The following is a 22,197-nucleotide window of genomic DNA, read 5'->3' as shown; positions in this document are numbered from 1 at the left end:
GTAAATTACTATTTTGATCTTTTTCTCCAGATTCATAAGGCAGACGTTCCCTCCTATGATGTTGTGAAGGGCACACTCACTCTCTGAATTTTGCATGAAATGCATCCTTTAAAAAAGATAAACTATAATGTAGGTGGGCATCAGTATCAGTTTTATGCATTTGTCATACAAGTTGTGCATTTACTGTACCATTCTTTCTTAAGTTGCATATGCAATTTGTCGGGGAAATTGGTTAAATTTTTAATGTTACTTGGGCCTCACTGGTCTGCAGAAGGCTTTCTTCAGGGAGCAAATTTCTGAGACACAATGTAAAACTCTGAAATTTATGATTCAGCACTAGTACCAGATGCATGATCATTTCAAAACAATTTTTATCTCCAATATGTTGCTTATTTCTTGGTCAAAAATCTTGTTTCCACATTTTAAAGCAGCATTGCTTGTTGACTTGACAAATGTTCCATTTATTTACCTGAATTTTTGCCGTACTTTTTGTTTAGGAATCAGTAATAATAATAATAATGGCAAGGTATTCAAGCATACCTCCTTGAAGGGTAGAAAAACTTGGTAGAACATGCCTAACAGAAGCCCAAAAAGGAGCAGTGAGGCAGCAGTGAACACGGTCAAGCAGAAATTATATTCTTCCTTGTATAGCATTTTCTGCATGTTGCTAAGGTTGTGGTGTACCAATTTCTGTTGACAGTAATCACTTCCAGTAAATTTGTCCTTTGCAGAGGTTGTGACCTTTCATTTAGATTGTCTAATTGTCTTCCTGTTGAATGTTGTTTTGACTTTTTGAGAGTCAGACCACTAAGGTGCACTTTTAGGATGCAGTTTAGAATGAGGTATGGCTTTATCTGCAACATGTGTTTTGTTGTCTTTGAGATGGCACAGATACAGATTATTTGAATTCATGAGCTTTTCTACCAGATTTCCTGTAAGATCTGGTGATATACAATGGTTCTTAAACAAAGGAAAAATAACTGAGCATTAAAACTGCTTTGGAAATTACCTAAGACGCTTGGCACTTGCATTATCAAGGGTTATCTTCTGTTGCACCCAACACTTACAGGAGGTACCTGGATTTCTGAGGTCCTCATTGGCTCCTCTGTCCATCATTACAGGACTGCGGATCACCCATGTCTTACTATTCTCTTCAGAGGCTTGTGGTTCATCCTCCCTCCAGATTTGTGACTTACTTATGCTAGTTATGAGCTGGTATAACTACTTTTTGCACTAATATTTTCTATACAGATCTATTATTCATATTCCTCACAGCCCTTCTCCTCACGTGTTGGCTTGCAGTTAGTGAGTTTTAACTGGACGTGCAAAGTATGACTACTACTTTCAGCTTGTTGGCGTGACTGGGTCAATTTTACATGGAGTAATGGCTAAGTATGTTCGATAATTTGGTTTAAACACTTATTGTAAAAATATTGTTTAAAGCTAACCAGAGCTTACCTTATATAAATTACTCAGTCTTATACATTAATAATGTCTGAATGTGGAAGCACTGCTGGCTAGTGTAGGATTACTACTTAAGGATGTTTGAATTTTTAACTTGACCACTGTAAATCATCCTGAATAACTGCAAAGTTAGGTCAAAACATAGCCAAGGTTAGAAATTTTCAGCCCTGAACCAAATGTACGTTACTGATTTTCCTGAATTACAGGTTATTAAAATTTTTTAATACAGTACCATACACAAATGAGGACAAAGTAAAACTCCAAAGTAAAGATTTATGCAGCCTCAACTGTATTTCATAAATGGTAAATAAAAAGGACCATTGATATGAATAAGTGTAAAGTATATTTGGATTACCTTTTTTTCTACTCAAAGGAAATAATTATTGAGTACCTTTACTCACAGTAGCCTTATATCTAAAATACTTGTCAAAATTTGGTGCAAAGAAAAAAATTACAAAAATCAATAATAAATTAAGACCCTGAATCAGCGATGCTGCAAATATAAAATTTGGTACAATAAAACTTATGTAATACTGATGAAAATGTGTCCATAAGAATTGCACCACTTATAAAAATAATTAGGTCGTGAAACTCAACCTCTTAGTTGCTATCATCTGCATGAAACTGCTATTAAATCCACATGCACATACTATACAATTAAATCTAGACCTACACTAGCTATGTGCTAAAAACTTGCAAAACTCTACTAAATGTGAACGAACATAACTGCTTTTGCTTTGAAAACATTTTTGAGAATCAATTTTGAGATCAATGTTTTAAATGTTCAATTTCTTATGATCAACAACGTAACTTCCAATTTCTGTGAAAAAGACTGTAGTTCTGCTTGTGTTTACATTTAATACTGTATTCCTAAGCACTGACATTTTAGCACGAAGATTAAAATTGCACTGAAATCTCCACATCCAATTTAGAACCCACTAAAACAGGTTTTATTTCACTTGAATATCTGACAGTATTACAAAAATGAGGTACTAAAAAAGAAAGCAAAATTATTACAAAGACGACCTGGGTACTGAGCAATATGCTGAAAAAGCCTTGAGACTATGACAGCAAGAAAGAGCATTATAACAAGACAGCTAGACATGAGTCAAAACTATTACTATTATATTGTACATTACAGACAAGAAAAATTAAGTTATTGTGAACTTTGTGACCTGAATGAGAAGTGAAGGGAAAAAAGGCATAACACTCAGTTAAAGGATTTGGATTAGGGCCACCTGTTCTGTTTTTGATTAATTTTGGTCATTTGTAACAGATCCAGATTATAAATCTCACCTACCTAGCTTCATTATCATCACAATTTTTACTTTTGTTGTAATTTTCATGTACATCTGTACATACCAAAGTATATAGGAAAGGCCTGGTAACCTCTTTCCAAATAAATAAGTATACGTATGCAAAACTGTGTACTGGAAGATCATACACAAATTTTCACTTTCTGAAACTACTTAAACTACAAAGGCACACATACACTTATCATTAACTCACACTCCTGAGCAATTAATTGGGAAAGTGTCATGGTTCCCTTGGTGAAATCTGTCAACTTGTGCATATTCACAACTAGAAATCAATTTTACACTGGTATGTATGCCTTACATGGAGCGCCTATGCATTCTATTCTCAAGCATTAAGAAGTACCACCTGCACAACCGAGTTATACCGATGTACATCTTTACAAAAGCTGCTGAAATATCAAACACTTATTCATTATTCATAAACAATGAACAGAATCCACATCAAAATACTTCAGTCAAAAGTACATGCTAATGCAAAATGCATTTCAGGGAAACACAAATCTCAGAAGAAAACAGTAAAGATGTGTTTTACATTAGACATGCAGTTGTCTCAGGTGTTCTATTAACCTTGAATTACTACTACTGTACAGTAGTCTAAGATGTATATTGTCAGTTTACACCAATTTAAGACATATACACTAATTCAAATTTTAAAAGTATCAAAAACAAACAAAAGTCACTGTCTGCCTTGACTATCTAGAGCGATGATGTGATTTCTGGCAATGATGCATACATAAAATCTGATTTTTGACCAATACTATCTTCAAATTAACAAAGGCAAGATTTTTGGAGAAAGAAAATTCTAAATCATGCATGAGTAAGTATTCTAATGTCAGGTACCTTTCCAAAAAAACCAAGTGAATACAAAACATCAGTGGTATAGTACAGTACTTAAACAAAGGGAGATAATGTAAACATTAGAGCCTAAATAAATTAATAGTTCTTTGCCAGTAGAGTTACAGAAAACTATATATTAAAAGGTAGCCATACATAATGCAATTAATGAAACCAGGTTTTTTTTTTTTCCACTAATATGAGAATAAATGTGGTTTGCCATGTGTCTTGATTTTTCCACAATCACTCATTCACTAATACTAATTTTTCCACAATCACTCATTTGCTAATACTTTTAACACTTGCCTTTACTTAGTCACAAGTCCACATTAGCATGACTTATATTTCCTTTCATTTGAAGAGGTTTATTGAAGAGGAGAAAAAATAAATAAATATACACAGTGAACATTAACTGCTTTGGTCTTACATGTCAAAACCCCAAGAATATTTGGACAGCAGTATTTAAGGAAATCTTAACATTTCGAAATTATCTACATTTGATCAAACCAAAATATCAAAATGGAAAACCTTTTGTAAACTATGGCAAACCCTAATAATTTAACAAAGTAAACAAAAACATGATTGTTTATTGGACTTCCAATGAATTTTTTTGTAAAGTCTCCAAGTTTATCAAAAGGGAACGTACTAGGAACGGATGACTGCTCTCTTGTAATCCTTGGGGCCAATTACAATATAAAATCAAAGAATGTTTTCACCACTTACCTGAAAAATGATTTGGCTCTAAAAATTGCCCTGATGTATAACTTATTAGCAGATACACCTTAAATTTAATATCTACGAAAAAATAATTATATATGGTTTATATGTATACACTTCTGCTTCAACAAGGTGCAATTATTATGGAATAAAAATCCATTGTCACTAAGAAGTGTGGGCAAAAAATCTGTAAATAAAATGACCTTGAATGGACTTGCTTGTACAACATTGCAATCTAACTTTTCCCTTTTCCCCTAAATAACCTGCATTCTGGTTTCAGTGAAAATACCAATCAATTCTTTATGAAGCACTAACAGAAAGAATAAAAATTTTAATTTTTTTCATAGAGGCACTCACAGAAAGAACAGGGTGTACTACAAAATGTTAACTTAATAACAGCAGCATCTTCATCTACTTTTGTGTATGTTCCATGAGCTGTAGAGTTCACTTGTGTAACCTTTAATGACTTCCTTTATTAAACATTGTTAATCTAGGAATATTTCAACATGGAATGTATAAAAACTTCAGATAATCTTTGCCAAACAGAAGTAAAAATAAGACTAGCATAACAATGCCAGGAGACAATTTTAAGGTGAACCAAAAACATGAGCACCAACACCAATGGCCGGAGTTAGAGAATCCCATTCACTACATTTGCAGGATAATCCTTAGATTTTCAAAACCAAACCTAGTTCCTACTCCTACCACAGGAAACTTACATCACAGCACTTTTACGACTTACAAAACCTTTGCTTGATTTCTAGAAAAGCCTGCATTGGATCAGTAAGTTTAATTACTAATCTGAATTTTTTTTTTTTTGCATTCATAAAAAGAACAGAACTAACGTTGTAACATATAAAATGGACCCAATCTTGTAGTAGTGCCATATACAAGACAACTACCTAGACATCAGTAGCACAACAGAAATTATATTTATTCCTGAAAGAAATCTCATCAACAGCTTTCCTTTCATTTCGTACATCTTCAACACCAAAACTGTTGTATTAGCTGATAACACCATATATACAAAATGAAATATTGGTTAATAATTTTAATGTTAATGAACAAAACAATCCTTCAACTAGTGTAAGACCTTGAATGAAGTATAGTCTTTTGTGACAGTCATCCTGCTGCCTCCTTAGTAGGTGCAAGATTTTCTTATAAGGTAAAATAGGACTGAAAAAACATTAAAAATAAGATCCCAAAATAACTCTCCTACTCACACCGATGTAATGTTGCTTTCTTATCAATGGTACGCTACCTTCTAATCTCACACCACAACCACTTTCATTAAGGTTAAGAGATAACTCAACAATGATATGCAAATGATTATAACCAATTCACCAGCAAGATTTTATCATTAAAGAATTAACCAGAACACTGAGTTTAACAATTAATCTCAAGGAGTTGCCCAAAAAGGACATCTAGGAAAACTGTAATTCTCATACATCTTGTCAAGTTTGATAATTATAAAAAGTGTCTTACTTAAGACAGAATACAGTAGTTAATACCTCAAGTAATTGTCACACATCACTACAGTAAACCGAGTGATTCTTTGTATCATCAAAGAACATCCTACAGTATAAAACTGGAAAAGTTAGTTCTGACTATCATACGTTCCACATTAGTCAGATTAATCAAAAGGAAACTCTTAAGCATTAGAAATACTCTATTTTTGGTAAACATTTCACTTTGGAATTGTCAAAAAAGGTGATTGCCGCCATGCATAGATAACACTAGTATCTACCCATTACTTAGGACAATTTGAACACTTAACTTTCTCTTGGTTGGAGTCACTACCATTACCAATGGCACCACAAAAATGGCTTACAAGGTGACCTCCTTCAACTTGGACAGGATTTCTTTATCCTTTTCAGTTTCATCTCGCACCAACAACATAGTGTGACCCATCCCACATGTGACTTGATAAACATGAGCACCTTCCAAGGATTTGACTTCTTTTGGCTGAGTACTAGATTTGACATTTTCTCCAAGACCCTGAAAAAATAAATAGCAATGGTTACTACCATACTTATATGTATACCCAAAACACTTAAAGGCTGGCCTGTAAGATTTACACTTATTCAATTAAAGTTATGCAGCACTTTCTAAATACCTTGTACAAAATTACTTTCTAAAAATTATAATTACTGGATAAAAGAAGTGTGTAGTAACTACTATTTTTTGTACAATTTTCTTTTATAAATTATTCACCTGTTAAAGGTTACAAGAATTTGGTTGTGCTTAAATTCAAGAAAAAATCTGCTTACTGCTGTTTGTAATACTGAAGTTAAACTTCCACACATGTGTAGTATGTTATTTATCATTACAGTATTCATGTGGGCTAGATTTTCTGAAAATATCACAAATCCTAATTTTAATAACAAAAAAATAAAAATATTAATGTCTCAGAACTTTCAACTGTATAACTATGTCTTTTACAGTATTTGCCATTTCAAATATTATAGATATACCATATCTGTTGCATTCTAAAAAGAGCATAAAGTTCAATAAAATGCATATCCCACAGCACTGAAATGGCCACTTCCCTGACTTAACAATTTCCTTGATTCATTTCTGGTCACCATTAAGTTTGTTTTGCATACCCTGATTTTCAATCCTCTCCTCTCCATTTCACTCTTCCATCTATTCAACATTGCTACTTCCTTGGATTCTTCTGTTAACCCTGCAGGGGGATCCTGCTCATAATCTGGCTTGCAGAACACACAGTTGCATCCCTTAGACCCCATCTGCATTGCTGTATATGTTCTCCTTTCCACCCAATCTCTTTGGTCTCTTCTCACTCAGTGGTCTAACTTCTGTGACTTCACCCTGCCCATTTTCAGTGATCATTTAAGGACAATCTATTAGGCAAAATGTAAGGGATTCTAGCTAAGTGACTAGGTCTCATTAAACTTCTTTATAATAATAACCTGCTGTTAACATTAGATCATCTGCAAATGTCAACTCTCAGGGGACTTTCTTTTCTGTAGTCTACGTACTTTCTGCCGTTAGCACGATAAACGGCAAAAGATTTTAAAATGTTGGACCCTAACATTTATTTAAATTTTTTTTAGTATCCCTGTCAATATTCACTCTAGATCTCATAATTTTTTAAAGCAACATCAGTCCTATAAACCATTCTATATATTGCCCATCTAACTACTTGTCTTGGAACTTTGATAAATGCCTTCTCAAGGTATACATATGACCACCTCTTCTTTGAAGGGTAGCTTTCCTGTAGCCAAAGCATTATATTGGCTCCTTCAGTTGTTGATTTCTCTGATATTACAACCAAACTGACAATTGCTTATTTTAAAAAGTTTGCTTAACCTACCCTAGATCACCTTTCTGGAATATTTATGTAGCATGCTCATGCAATTTTATTATTCTAAAATTTTCCCACTTTGGTGTATCTCCTATCCCTTAGTATATTACTAAGGTCATACATTTTTTCCCCTCTTCTAGTCTTATCCCTGTCTTTTAGGTTTATCACCATTTCTTCTATTGTTACTGCTACAATCAATTGTTACTCATGATCCAGGGGCTTTTTCATTTACACTAAAAGCTTTCTTAACCCATTAAATTGTTAAATTCTCTCTCTCTCTCTCTCATAAAATACCAAAAGCTTCCTAACTCTAGAAAAATGTATATATGAAAATCTAAGATCATCATCTAAAAGGATAAATATGCGGTATACTAAGCCATGAAGGTAATTCAACACAAACAAAAAATTCAGGAAATGACATAACATGATGAGTAGTTCGAAATATATGCAATAGCTTGAAATACTATCATGAAAGCTGTATGAGAAAACTAGGAAAAATCAAACCTATGTCATAAACTTGAATACAAAATGCTATATTTTCCAAAAAATCATCTGGTCTTCTATCCACTCATCTTTCACAATATTATGGAAAGATTTTTCTCGAAAGGTACTTCTGTCCTTCATCATATGTGTACCTGAATGTGCTCATGCTCTACCATTATTAGTCGACTATACTAAGCACACTATGGCACACCACTTCCTTCTACACAAATTGTTGGTGCATTTCTCCAAACATTTCCTTAAAATATTGACTGCACTGATCACTAACTCGCGAAGGGAAAATTTAATATTTAGTATTTCAGATAAAGTAACATTTATGGTCTCCTCGCCAGCAATCAGTCTAGAGAGAGAGAGAGAGAGAGAAAGAAACTTCTATCCTAGTTATAGTGGCAAGGACAAATTCTTACCAGTTCTCCATATGTAGGTGAGGGACCCCAAGCTATTACACTTTCATCTGCAGCAACAACTATTGAGGTAGTTGAACAACCTACTGACCGAATATCCCAACCACAAAGGTCTTGCAAGGGTTTAGGATACATATTAGCTTCTCCAGTACGCTTTGTCTGGCCCCACAAGAAAGGACCCAAGAGACTGATTCCAATTGTGTATGTGGAGCCACAATAAATTTTGGTTACACCACGATTATGGCCATCAAAGTATTTTATCAAACGTGGTACATACTCATCTTTAGGTTCGGCATGACCTAATCTTCCATAACCACCAAAGCCCCATGAAAATGCCCTCTTCTTAGCATCAATTGCAACCTGAAATTAAGAATAATTAGAATTAAACTTTGCAAAAGTTTTCTTTTTAGATTACTCAACCTATAATTTACTTTTAGAAATTTCCTTTGTCAAAACCACACTACACACAGGACACAACAATTGAGTGAATAAAATACTTACTGTATGATTAGCTCCACATGCAACATCCACAATTTGTACATCTGTAACAGGGGTGGGGTGACCATCTTTACTGCGTTCTACAAAGATTGGAACTCTTCTTGGTGTTCTTTCATGCTGAAATGCAAGCTTGTTGCTGGTCAGGAAAAATTTGCCATCTGTATTATGCCCAAGTTGGCCATATTCAGGTAACCCAAAGGAATAAAGGTAACCTTTTTTATCAACAATCATGCTGAACTCTCCTCCACATGCTACCTGTTAAAGAATAAAAAAAAAGTGTCAATATCCCCACCCATTCGCTTGTAATTTTACCTTAAGTAATCATGTAATTTACTGAACATAACCGTTCCTTACCATGTAACTTCAAAATATGTAATTTTAGTTTTACAATACATTTGTCAAACTCTAGACAATGCACTTTCTGTCAAACAGACAGAAAAGCAACCAACTGCCTTGCTTTTCATGTATTCTGGACTGCAAGTGGTGGTAAATCAGCAAGGCTAGCAAGAGAGAACTTTTTGTGATTAACAGGTTTATAAGGAAATCAATCTTGTTTTTCAAAATCAATATTTGTTTCTACACAAACCCATCACTCATACATAAACCAAACTGCAAATTAAAGGGGTTGAGCTGCTGAATGGCCCAGAACTGACTGTGTGTGTTCAAGTATAACAGTAAAACAAGACACTTTAGTTTCATACCAATCTGCAAACATTAACCAACTAAAATGAAAAGGATGAAGTCTACAGTCCCCAAGTGCAGTTGATACTTCATGTCCTAATGAATGTGTAACAAACAATTTGTGAACTACAAGCATAAGAAAAGAAGAGAGAAAAAAAGAAAAAAAACTAATGAAAGTTATTTGATGGGATACCATCAAAATGTAGTTAACATCACAGTTACACTTATTATTCTGGTACATTTTTCCTGTGAGTCTGATACTTCGAAGGTAAACAGGAACACCTCTAACCAGGCACAGAACAAAGATGAGAAATGGCAAAGAGAGTATTGGCCCAGTCCTGGCTAACTTTATTTTCGCTCACTGCCCCTAAAGCCAGTAGCAAAAAGATATGCTTATCAAGTTCATACCCTTAGTATGAATGCCTTTACCCATGAGTGTATGAGGATTACCATCTCAAAGACACAAAAGCCAGAAGACATAGTTTTCAAATGTAAAATTAAGATAGGATGTCTCGTCCAAAATTCACCAGAAAGCTAAGCAGACTCTTCAATACATGCATACGGCCCTATTCAGGGGTTTAAAAGTCTTTCACATTGCCCCTTCAGCTCCACTGAAGTACCACAAGTGGTCCACAAAGCATGAAGAGAACAGACCTATTTTCCTTACAAGGTAAGTATATCACTTTTGAGAACATGTAAACATATATGACACGAAATGCAGTGGAAAAAATGTGATCAAAATAGATCACAGTTAACTTAAAACGAACTAAAAATGAAGAAAAAAAGTATGATAAAAAAATTTTGTTCAATACACTTGTGGGTATGTATGGCATGTTGACGTTAAAGGCCCTTTATTCCTGAAAAATGTGCTAAATTGCAACATGCACTAAGAACTTTACCTAACTCAAGACTTTCCAACCAAGAACTTTACGCACTTTTGACTCTCCTCACCATGTACTATCACTTGTACATATGACCAAAAAAATAAAAACCTGCATACCTAAAGAAAAAATACATGCAGTCTGCAATCTCTTTCACATTAATATGACTAGATTGTAATCATCACAAGGTACTCAAGAGAGAGAAGCTTAAGTATTTCTCTTTTTCCAATATACCAACACCCATCACATGTTTTTGCTCCCTATTGTTAATCTCTTAGGCATCAAGCCAAACTGACCATTATCAATTTTGGTTATATTTCTTAGCCTTTCTACATAGCATACTCAAGTAGTATTATTACCCTGTAATGACTACACTGCAGTGTAGTGTATTCCAATTGGTCCTGGAGCTTTTTCAGTCTTCATCTAATGTCTTTTTAAGACCATGAAAGTGGGCATATATGACTAATGGGCTTGTGATGATAGTACTCAAAGACATCTTTCTGGTCGATGAAGATTTAAAAATTGATGCCTGCAATACAACCAAACTTACAGGAAAAAGTGCAACCTACCTTTGTGATTCTTGATTCTTTAAAGCTTATCCTGCATGGAACATTGATAACAGCAATAGTATTTCCAGTGCCACACTGACCAGACTTATTGTCACCACAAGCAAATACAGTTCCTCGATCAGTTAAAAAGAGTGTGTGATTGCGGCCAACTGCTGCCTGCACTATTGTGAAATCTGAGAGACTGTCAACAGGAACTATTCCTGCACGATTTTCAGAATCACCAACTCCCAACTGACCTTTTTCATTACGACCTGCAGAAAAATAAAAATTACACTTGGATCAGTTTGACGGTGCCTGTTTTAAAATTACACATACATCAGTTTTATGGTTCCTGTTTTAAAAGTCATGTGGGTAACAGAGGTATCGATGTTCACGTCTGGTGTCTAGAAAAAATATAATATTTTGAAAGAACACAAACTGCATTTTTCCTTAATCTACAAACCTGAAAACTTTCATACGAGTACTCTTTGGTGAGTTGGTTAAGTCAATGAGATTTGGTAACAAAGTAGTTGCAAATACCACTGACTCAAGGACTGGTCCTTACACATTACTTGTTTCAAGTGAGAACAATGGTCGCCCCTAAATGTAGGGCATTGCAAACATGAGTTAGCTAAGGACAACATAAATTTACAACAGGATTTTCCATCCTTCTCTGCACAAGTAAAAGGCATGACATTGCAGGATTGCCTAAAAGCATACATGTCAAGATTAATACCCAAATTACAATTAAAATATTAAGAAATGTTGCCAATATGAGGAAAAAAAAATTATAGCTCAGAAAGCGCTGAGAAACAAGGGCAACTGTTACTGTGACAACATAAACAGTGATTTGTTTTCACATATAAGAATTGGGCAAGGGTTAAAAGGTTAGGATATACAGCCCTTACACAAGACAAAAAGAACCCTGTACAACAACTACACATTGCAAATTACCAGAGCTTGAATATTACTGAAATTCACGGAAAATTACCAATACTTAATGCAATGGGACTGAAAACAAAACGGGATATTCAGTTGTTAGCCATTAGGTAAAAAGAAAGAAATATACAACTCACTAAACACTAGGCATCACACTAAAGGGAATAATGGTGAACAAAAATGAATTGAAAATAGTTAATTATCAATGGCATGGCAAAAACTACCCCAAAAACACCACACTGGACTTGAGATGAACAGAGGCAAAACAGTGATGCTTAGCGGACTGATGAGAGTCCACTGGCATGTGCTCAGTGGAGTTTTTCTTTCCATCTCTGTAACTGGTGTTTCTGGGTGCATTTTGTGGAAAAACATAGGTATATGATCAATGGCTTTGTAATAATATAACTGATGGTGTTAACAAATAAAAGAAAAATCCCACTCAAAATGAAAAGTAATAAGCACCTGAATTTCAGCAATATTCATGGGTAAACTACTGTATCTGTAAGTGCAAATATAAATGTGCTTGCATTAAGTGCAGTGTTTACTTATAACAAAAGAAATACAAGAACACAGTCTTACCAACAGTAAATGCCTTTCCCTCCTCTGTTATAATAACAGAATGAGCAGCAGTACAGTGTGATGCAACAAAGGCAACTTTTATCCCTTTAAATGTTGAAATGTGTTTAGGAACAAAGTGAATCAAAGATGGAACACTGTTCAGATTTCTTCGGCCTATGTATTCCCACTGAGCACATCCTGTGAAGAGAACAGTTCCACGTTCTTCAGGTATACTGAGCCTCTGAAATATCAATAAAACATATATTACAAATTAAAAATCAACAGTAATTTATATATGTTTCGTAAACTATTTATTAAAGCACTTCCGTGCACACTTCTTACTTAGAAGTTCAGTATATTTGAAATCAACATTTCTTCAAACCAAGATACATACATTACCCTTAAAAAATATAAACAATGTCTGGAAATCACTCTTACACCTAACCACATTTCATACAACATATGAGAAATTAAATTCTGTCTAATCACATGCTACTGTATACTGACTGTTTAATATTTAAAAAACACACATGAAAAGTCCTATTCATACAATAAAAAATGCTCCACATAAAAGAAAGGTATAATGATTTTAAAAATGCAGAAAATACAAAGTTTTTATAAAAGAATTTATGCACTGGGTCCAGAAATGTAAAGTCAGACAATGTAGCTACCATTTTGTACTGGATTTTGGTATATCTGCATTAAAAATCAAATAAACATTTCCTCAAGAGTGTTTGCAGGGCTTATAGAAGACATATTGCAGAAATAATTATTTTTCCAGTATATCATATGAAAATTGTGAGCTCAGGCCAAAGTATAACATTAGCTGAAACCCTGGAAAAAATATGTAACACTTTCCTTTACTGATGTGCACATTTAATCAAGTTTGATTAGTGGCTAATAATTTTACCAAAATTTGAGTAAAATAAAGACAAAGATATGTTTCAACACATGATATATATAGCCTAAACTCAAGCAGCTAGCCACAGGTTTTGGACAATGTGAGGATTTCATCAATTTTTGTATGCCATACCAAAAAATAACAAAACTTTTATCAGACCTGCATACAAATATTTTCAATGAAATGTTATGTTTTTAATGTGGTGAGAACAAAATGCGAGTGCAAAATGTTAGCTATTCAGTACAGAATCAGCCGAAAAATGCAAATGCACTCACAAACAGTGTATTAAGCCCCCACCTTCTGTTCAATTTGTTACATAATGCAAAACCCCTCTAAAAATTAGCACCATTGGGATACATCTAAATAGAACAGGAGTTATAATAAATGTTAATCAACATAACAACTGTAACTTTCAAAACATACTTTACACATGTATTCCATTCAATCCTTTTGTAATATTTTGTTCCACAAAATTTCTCATTTAAGAAAACTAAAATAATTTGTACCAAACAAATTGTGTATATGTACAGTACTATATATAACATATTATGTCTGGCAGTAGAAAACATGGAGGTGAAAGGCTGAGTAATATTGTTCATAAATGTTGAGAAGATATCCTTTGAAAATTTTAGACCTGATTTTGTTGTCACACTCAGAAGTCTGTAAAATAATGAAATCAAAGAAGCTGGCAGCTGCCAAGAACTGGCTACTTAAGGCTAACCAAAGATCCTTCAATTGCTACAAGTGAGCACTGGTGGGGGTGCCTGTGAAGTACAAGCTTCTCCAAGGATGATCAGCCAAGCTAAGCTGCTTGTCCCTGTTGTAAGACAACACTCAGCCAAAACTTGACAGGAGAAGAGCACACACATAAAGACACATCTTCTCAGGACATAGTTTCCCCATAAGTTTCAACTTAGTCTGAGATGAAAGGTATGAAAGTCAATGCCTTTCCCCCTGACACCAACGATGGCTAGCCCTTTGTCCTCTCATCTGCAGATGAGATTCAAGTGGCAGCAAAGTCACCAAGCGTGTTCACCCAAGGTTGAACCATGGATCTCAGCTCTGTAGCCAAGATAGAAGAAACTTCTTGTCACAGGCTTTCCAAGGGAAGGTCACTACAGCAGGAAAACTTCTGAACTGTGGAGCATACTGCTAACCTTATCCAAGACACTGTGCAAACAGCAACTATGTCTCACCCTCAAAGTGTACTCTAGTTTGCTGTATTGACAAGACGGGTTCAACAAAGAAACAGGTGATATCTTCAGTCCTTGCAGATTCCTAAAAAGCATGAATTGAACTAGTATTATGCCTATTCTCAACTATGGAAGTCTAATATACACTTCAGCCTTACATAAAACATTAATTCTCAACTATGGAAGTCTAATATACAGTTCAGCCTTACATAAAACATTAAGAAGTCAAGATCCAATTCATAATGAGGGACTGAGAATATGCACTGTAGCCCACGCTGACTGTGCAAACTACCTCTACTCTTCATCCTGACAAAGTAATAATGTGCAGTGTAGCAAAGGACTTACTGACAACAAAATTTTGATCAGAGAACATTCATACACATTCACTCACCACCCTTCCCAATAGAATTGAATAGAATATAGAATTTAAGCCAAAGGCCAAGTGCTGGGACCTATGACTCAGAAGGTTTGAAAGGTGTAGGAGGAAGAAAACCTCACAGTTGCACTAAAGCCAGATGGAAGAAAGAGAATATGAATGGAGGTACAGTAAAAGAAATGAAAGAGGTTGCAGCTAGGGGCCAAAGGAACGCTGCAAAAACCCTTAAGTAACGCCTACAGTGCACCACGAGGTGAACTGATGTCACTAACCCAACCCCCCCACAGGGCCTTCCCAATAGCACCAATATAGTACTGTGTAAACAAAAGTTTTTCCTCCAGCAAAAAGAATTAATTACTCCTTGGACTATGCAATAAATATGAACTTGTATGCACACTTGAAGTAGTTATTTGAAAACTATGCATATAGGCTAACCCAGAACATAAACAACACACTGTAGAATGCATATCAATGAGGCCAAATCTTTGTCAAGCATGAGATTTCCAGCTGTATCACCCAAAAATACCTGACAGTTTTCCTTCCTAAAATTGCTTATTTTTTCACGATAGAATTGTGTGCAACAGGAGCAGACTTTAAAATAATTTAGGTATACTACCACATACTTATAATTTTTAGCGAATCTACAAGAACTATAGAAACCCTTCACAACTGGCCTATAGTCCGAAAAATATCCTTACACAACAAATAAAATTTTCACTTCACAAAGTACCGTAAATAAAGAATGGTAAAAATGTAGAAATTTGTTGGATTCCTGCCCTGTAGGCTTTAAAAGAAATGAGGAAACTGACAGACCAACCAAAGCTACAACTATACTTTAAAAAGATCACACATATGTTCCTATGGTAATGACATATCATATCTAAAACCCATTATACTCAACAAATGGTAGAATACATCAAACAATGAACATGATGGAAATCAATTAAAATGTATCAAGCCCAGTGTTGGAATATGGAATTCATCATATCAAAAGGTCAGACACAAACAGGTAATTCTGACATATCATAGAACTGGTCACTCATATGACACATGGATATATGATGAATAGCCCACATGATCCAATGCCTGTATGTACAAACTGTAGAATAGCAGTAACAATTCAACATTTTTTGTGTGAATGTCCAAAATATAATCAACAATGAATGTCAGGTGCTGGAAAAATAGCAGCTAAAAGAAATTTTGTCAGAATCTCTGTCACTTCCAAGTAACCCCAATTATAAAATTTTTTAAGAGCTGCAATTTAGTGGATGAAATCTGAACATTATCATTAACAAGGACAAAATCCTTTGGGGCAGTTACCTCAATGGTATGGTTAAACTGCTTAATAATGATAATGTGGATATGAAAGATTTGACCTGGAGGTACAACTGCCAAACCATTTGCTGAAGCCGACTCATTTACATTCCAGCAACTTTTATAAAACAGACCAAAACTGAACTACAGTAATAGAGACTGCAGACAAACAGTCACATGCACTATTGTGTAAGCACATGCACACATCAGGAGTCTTAGACAGACCAGAAACAACCTGAGTGCCTGCACAATCCAGCAAATGCTGTACCTAGTGATGCTGAAATGTGGTAACCTGTTAAAAGTACGTAAACCCGTTGTCTACACAAACAGTACTGTCAAGAGTAAACCATGTTTACACGTGTATGATCCAGGGATCATGCACACATATGCACAATGAGTTATAAATGAAGCAGACACTGCCAAGGGGTCTGCCCAAACAGATCATTACAATATCCACTGTTGTGCAAGAACCTTCAGTCTGCATGTCCACAACCCAGGGACTGTGCAAACTCCAAGTGAGAAAGTAGCGCCATCCCTTCTCCACATACTCCAATAGAAATGCCAAAAGAGCAAGAATCCAGGGAATTCCTCATTCTCTGAAGGAACAGGGAGACAATGGTTCATGAATCATTTTAGAGAACCCACTGTCACTCCTACCTTTGGCAGACTTCCCACCCAAAGGTGAATAAATGTGTTCACCAAACCTTGGAGAAGGAAGGAGATAATTTAAATTTGACAGGACTTCTTGTAAGGGGGTTTCTTCCTAAGATGGGGCAGAAGATAAGGAGGAACAGGAGGAAGAGCTCAATTATGAGGATGGGGAGGAAGATAGACACTTGCACTTCACCAATTATGTCCACGAGACTTGCTTGCCTCAGATAGAGTAAAGATGTGGAAGAAGCAAAACACATCACATGAGGAGTATGGACTGTGATAACAGAGGTATAGCTCCACAGGAAAGATAATAGCTATAGGAGGCACAAAAGTACTGAGTTCACCAGCAGGAGCAACAGCAAAAGATGGGTTGCCCAGAATACAGAGGGACAGAAACATCTCCAAGTACTCCAGTGACGCAGCCAACAAAGCACGGGCAGGCAGTGGCAAACCACAAAAACATACACACACACACAAGGGGGGGGTCCATGATGAGGAAGCCGAAAAGATATGGAAGTATCAAAGGCTCCAAAGACCCTGTGAACATCTTTCGCTCTTCACTGCTTTATAAACATCTCCACTATGACTGTGACCAGCCAGCACACGTCTCTCAATTTATACTGAGGACACAAGCCAGCCACATATCAGCTCATGCCCATCACACTTTTGTTTCCCTCCTGCAAAAGCAAACAACAACACCATATACACTGTACATGGAAAAACATCTTTAACTTTAAGACAAGCAAAGAGCAAACACACATTCACAACCAAAAACAGGGCAAAGAAAAAACTCCTGGCATATGGCATGTTAAGTGTGTGAATCTCCCCTTTAACTCACCATCCATCAATTAACCACCTCGTTACCAAGCTTCAATAACTGTATCCAACTTCAGCTGAGGAATATTCTTATATAAAAAGCCATGGTTTATATTTCCAAAAGAACAAAACTTTCTTATTTTCAGATCATCATTTCTATAAAAATAATTATTTCTGATATTAAAATAGTCCCTAAAAATGTAAAATGATGGTTGATTATTACTCGAGAAGATTCTGATACCAGTTATGACGGATAAACTGGTCTCCTGTTTGGTCCCAGAATCCAATCCGTGACACTGACTATCCTCCTCCGGGCAGTTTGCAGAACGATGGGAGCAGACTCTAACACTACTTCCAAGCGGAAGTTTAGTTCACATTTGTGATGTTTAGTTTAGCACTACTTAGGGGCTTCGTCCCAGCCAGGTCAGGCATGGTGCCATGTCAGGGTGGGAAGGTAAGGTCTGGTTGGGTCTGGACATGGTACTCTTCGAAAGTTAAAGTTTGTTCTTGCTGGCAGAACCTGTCTTTCTATCAGTTAAGAATATACACCATTAGGAAATGAAATTTTTGGGTGTTTCTAGTAGCCTAATTATTCTGCTCAATAGCCAATAGGCCTAGTAAACAAATTACAATGCTGAGTCAGGCTGATTGAATTCAACCAATCAGCCTGAATTGTTGTCAAGGTCCACCCAACTTCTACCTTAACAGCCTGTTCATTTATCATTTTTATCATGATGTCAAAGCATACACTAAGGCATCCATGCAGAAAAGAGAAATCATAGCCTAAATTAAAACAGGCTATGAAAATAAGAGGTGTTTACAGGACCTCAACAGGTTTCCAATAAAAGTGGGGAACACGATACTATGATGCTACCTTAATTTAACCTGTGCAGTAAAGTGTTAACAGCAAACCATTACATTACAGCTAAAACAGTTAAGCAAAGGAGCTTCGCCACCTAGCTTACCTGCTGGGACGTACCCTATGAATTTGCCTTGTTTCATAGTGTGAGCTGTTGGTCAGTACTGTCCATAGGATTAATTTTGCTGTTAAATAGCTAGCAAATTTCCTGCTAACCCTGTTTTACTTACGTTACATAAGGCACCGACCAGAATATACTAGCCCAGGGTCGAATGTACAAAAAAGAAAAAAATGCTAACCTCGCCGAGCGTCTTAAAGGGCAGCCTTAAGCTCGGCCGGTTCCTTCATTGCACCTCTTAAATTGTACATCTTATCTACTGCATCAAAGCACATTACCTTCTTCTCTGGATCCGATGAGGAAGCTGTATCCGAGGCGACACTGTCTTGACTGGTGTCATCTTGCAGGAGCGATGCTTCTGCAGATCCCTCGTTAGCCGATAGCGGCGGATCTTCTTTCAGTTTCTTAGTCTCTTGCTCCTCCTCATCCTCTGCTGGTCTCTTCTCCGGGGTCATCTTGGGGGTTTAAACGGCGTGAAACACAGAAAGACGGCGCCGCGAGAGAGACTCTGTATCGACACTTAATTTTTTTTTACTATAAAGGCTGGCTGAGCTGTTGTCTTCCCGGCACCCGACAAGCGATGAGGCACATAAGCAAATTGTCCGAAATATTTCATTAGCGACTTCTTCTGCTACACTTATAATTCGTATTTTATTTGAAATATTATTATTTTGTTCAAATTAACTATTCTGTGAGACAAAAAATAACATTTTAATAATAATAACGTAATTATATATTATATTATTTAATGATGATATTATTATATTTATGTTTATTTATGCATATACATTTATGGAAAACGTATAAAGACCCACCAAACAGCACATTTTATTACAATCTCATTCACATGGAGTATCTGCCTTAAAACGAAGTTACAAAATAAATTTTAAAACCATTTATGAAGTGTAATAATTTAAAATGAATAATGATGCATTTAAAGCCGTGTGAACTGTTTCAAATAAGCCACTGACGCTTCCCTTTTCTTTTGTTTACGTTTAGCGTCATACACAGCGCGCCATCTGTGCCTGTCTCTCTTTCCATTTCATTGTGAACTTACCTCGTAAAAAAAAATCAAAGAGAATACTACCATTCACTACTAGATGCTGAATGACAGTGCTCATAACAAGTACTAGACAGTATTACTTAAGATAAGCTAGACTCGCTAAAAGCAAAATGGTGATAAACTAAGCTATTGGTTTATTCATAATGTAATGTTATAGAAAATGTTACATTTTCAGGATGAACTCGCAAATAAATTTGCATGTCCGAGTGAAACATTTCGCTGCACTTTATGTTTCAAAGGACATTGACTTACGATGGGGAGGGGCATCATATAGTAAAATTATGTCACAGTGATACGTCCTGAGGCTTGTTGATAAGTGTAATTTTCCTAATTCGCTCTTTACTTTTTCGTAACACCAAAAATCACTTTACGTAAGACATCAATCTTCTTGGAAGGTAATATCCCACTAATGCGCTGAGCCTCCGATAATACTGAGAATACATATATTCCAGTGTTACGCGGGAATTGTTATATTTTACAACCTAAATTTCTTGAAATGGTTTGTCAGAGTTCATGTGGCAAATGTGTTGAAAGTGAGCGGAAAATCGCAGGTGTGTCGGTAATTTTGTACGTTTTCCAGCATTATCGCCATGCAGAAAAAGGACTGTGTGTTTTCACATGCATTGATTTTATTTTCATCCATACCAGATTAACTTTACATGTACTTGTTTGTTTAATGTAATAACATTGCTGATCTACCTGTAACTCAAGCTGAGCTAGATCAGTTTTTTTTTTTTTTTTTTCCAAACCATCTTTGTACTTACATTGTCTGCCATAATTATGATCTACTGTCAGGCCAGGTGGTTAAAATTAAACCTAAAAAAAATGAGTGCTTAGATTATGTTTAATGAACAGTTTCTTTTGAACTGATACCTAGAAGAGCGTGACACCGTTTGTATTCCTCACGGAGAATTAATCCTATTGAATAGGGAGTCCATGTAGAAAATTTTCAAATTTTGAATGTGCTGTGTCTGTCTGGTATGGCACTAACAACTTTTACAGTACACTGCAAAAGCAACTGCTTAAAAAAGTCTGTAAATACAACCCTTATTCGGTTGTTCCCTATGCTTAACAATAGAAATAATCTTGGTATTAGTCCATTCTTTAGTAATCGAATTTCTCAAACTGTGCAACTGAAGTGTGATTTTGCCAGAGATTGGATTACTGTATGAAGTACACACTCTTCTACCTATTCTAGATTAGTTTAATTTTACTTTCACTTTTTATTCTATGAAACGCTTATTTATAGTCTATTGTTAGTGCTATTACTTTGAAATGCCTACCTGATATGTTAGCAATTTTATGGGTATCATGAATTCTATTTCCATTAATTAAACGAACATATTTTGGCAGATTGGCAAGCCCCATTAATTTTTAAATTTCTGCTACGGCACTGAACGCAGTAGCCTATTTGTCGGTGAATGAACACTACTAGAAACACCAGCCGTTTACCTCCAAGATCGGATTCTTCAAAGTAAAACTTATTTGCAAAATTACTTTAATGAGGGAAGGGCAATTGGTCAGTCGTCCTCACTGTCCTTAAAAGGACTCTTTCACATCGGGATTCCCACATTTTGCTTCATTGCAACAACTCTACTGTCTTAACAGAAGGGGATTGGCCAGGTTGCCTACACTGTTTTATTATGTCTGTGAATGGTAGATCCTTAAGATGAGGGACCATTTTCTGTCACCCTCCATGTCGTAGAAATACAATGTAACCTATGTGGGCAGATCGCCTGAGCAAGTCATCACCGTTTCAAGAGACAGCTATCTCTAAACAGATTCTGCCACTTTGTGTGCTCGTCTACGCTTACCAACGTATTGTTTCTAATCTAGGCTACTTTAGATCCGTAACAGTTGTGGGAGATAACTCTCATGGCCTGGTATTTAATTATTCCGCTTCTGTGTTTTCCAAAATAGTTCCTTCAGATAATGGCTTCCAGAGCGTTTCCTTGTTAGAATTTGTTTTGGTTATTACCATTTTGTAGTAAAACCTGACAAATGAGCAAATTCTCTATCACTCCAGTGAAATAGAGATAAAAGAAAACTAGACATTTCCTTCTCTTCAGTATTGAGGAAATTGATTTTTTATTTTATCTGCTCTCACTTCCCTGAAGGTCTATTTTAATACCAAAATTCAAGGTCTACTTAATAAATTACATATCTTGAAAATTTGAGGACTTGATATATCGAAACTGATAAAGATTCTACCGAATTTAATTTTCGTTCCCTGG

At 35.6% G+C, this 22,197-nt stretch overlaps 1 protein-coding gene across 1 annotated transcript; it reads right to left on the bottom strand.

Annotated features, from left to right (window-relative positions):
- Positions 1–1,730: 1,730 nt before the first annotated feature.
- Positions 1,731–19,514, bottom strand: LOC136847259 (protein RCC2 homolog). The gene is made up of 6 exons (XM_067118773.1): positions 19,179–19,514; positions 12,691–12,910; positions 11,194–11,444; positions 9,066–9,317; positions 8,568–8,924; positions 1,731–6,329 (listed from the first exon to the last, which is right to left on the bottom strand). Exons 1-6 carry the CDS (start codon positions 19,353–19,355, stop codon positions 6,159–6,161), a joined length of 1,428 nt encoding a protein of 475 aa, XP_066974874.1. The 5' UTR covers positions 19,356–19,514; the 3' UTR covers positions 1,731–6,158.
- Between the last annotated feature and the right edge of the window lie 2,683 nt (positions 19,515–22,197).

Source organism: Macrobrachium rosenbergii, chromosome 2 (assembly GCF_040412425.1).
Source record: "Macrobrachium rosenbergii isolate ZJJX-2024 chromosome 2, ASM4041242v1, whole genome shotgun sequence".
Lineage (NCBI taxonomy): Eukaryota > Metazoa > Arthropoda > Malacostraca > Decapoda > Palaemonidae > Macrobrachium > Macrobrachium rosenbergii.
Note: the sequence above shows the minus strand (reverse complement) of the source record. Positions and strands in the feature narration are given on the sequence as shown.

What these genes read in the sequence shown, in the direction of transcription:
- LOC136847259 (XM_067118773.1), bottom strand. Translation starts at nt 19,355, where the DNA reads ATGACCCCGGAGAAGAGACCAGCAGAGGATGAGGAGGAGCAAGAGACT. An exon ending in CATCGGATCCAGAGAAGAAG is followed by an intron (nt 12,911 to 19,178) that starts GTAATGTGCTTT and finishes TTGATATTTCAG; the next exon opens with AGGCTCAGTATACCTGAAGA. An exon ending in CACCTACATATGGAGAACTG is followed by an intron (nt 6,330 to 8,567) that starts GTAAGAATTTGT and finishes TTATTTTTTCAG; the next exon opens with GGTCTTGGAGAAAATGTCAA.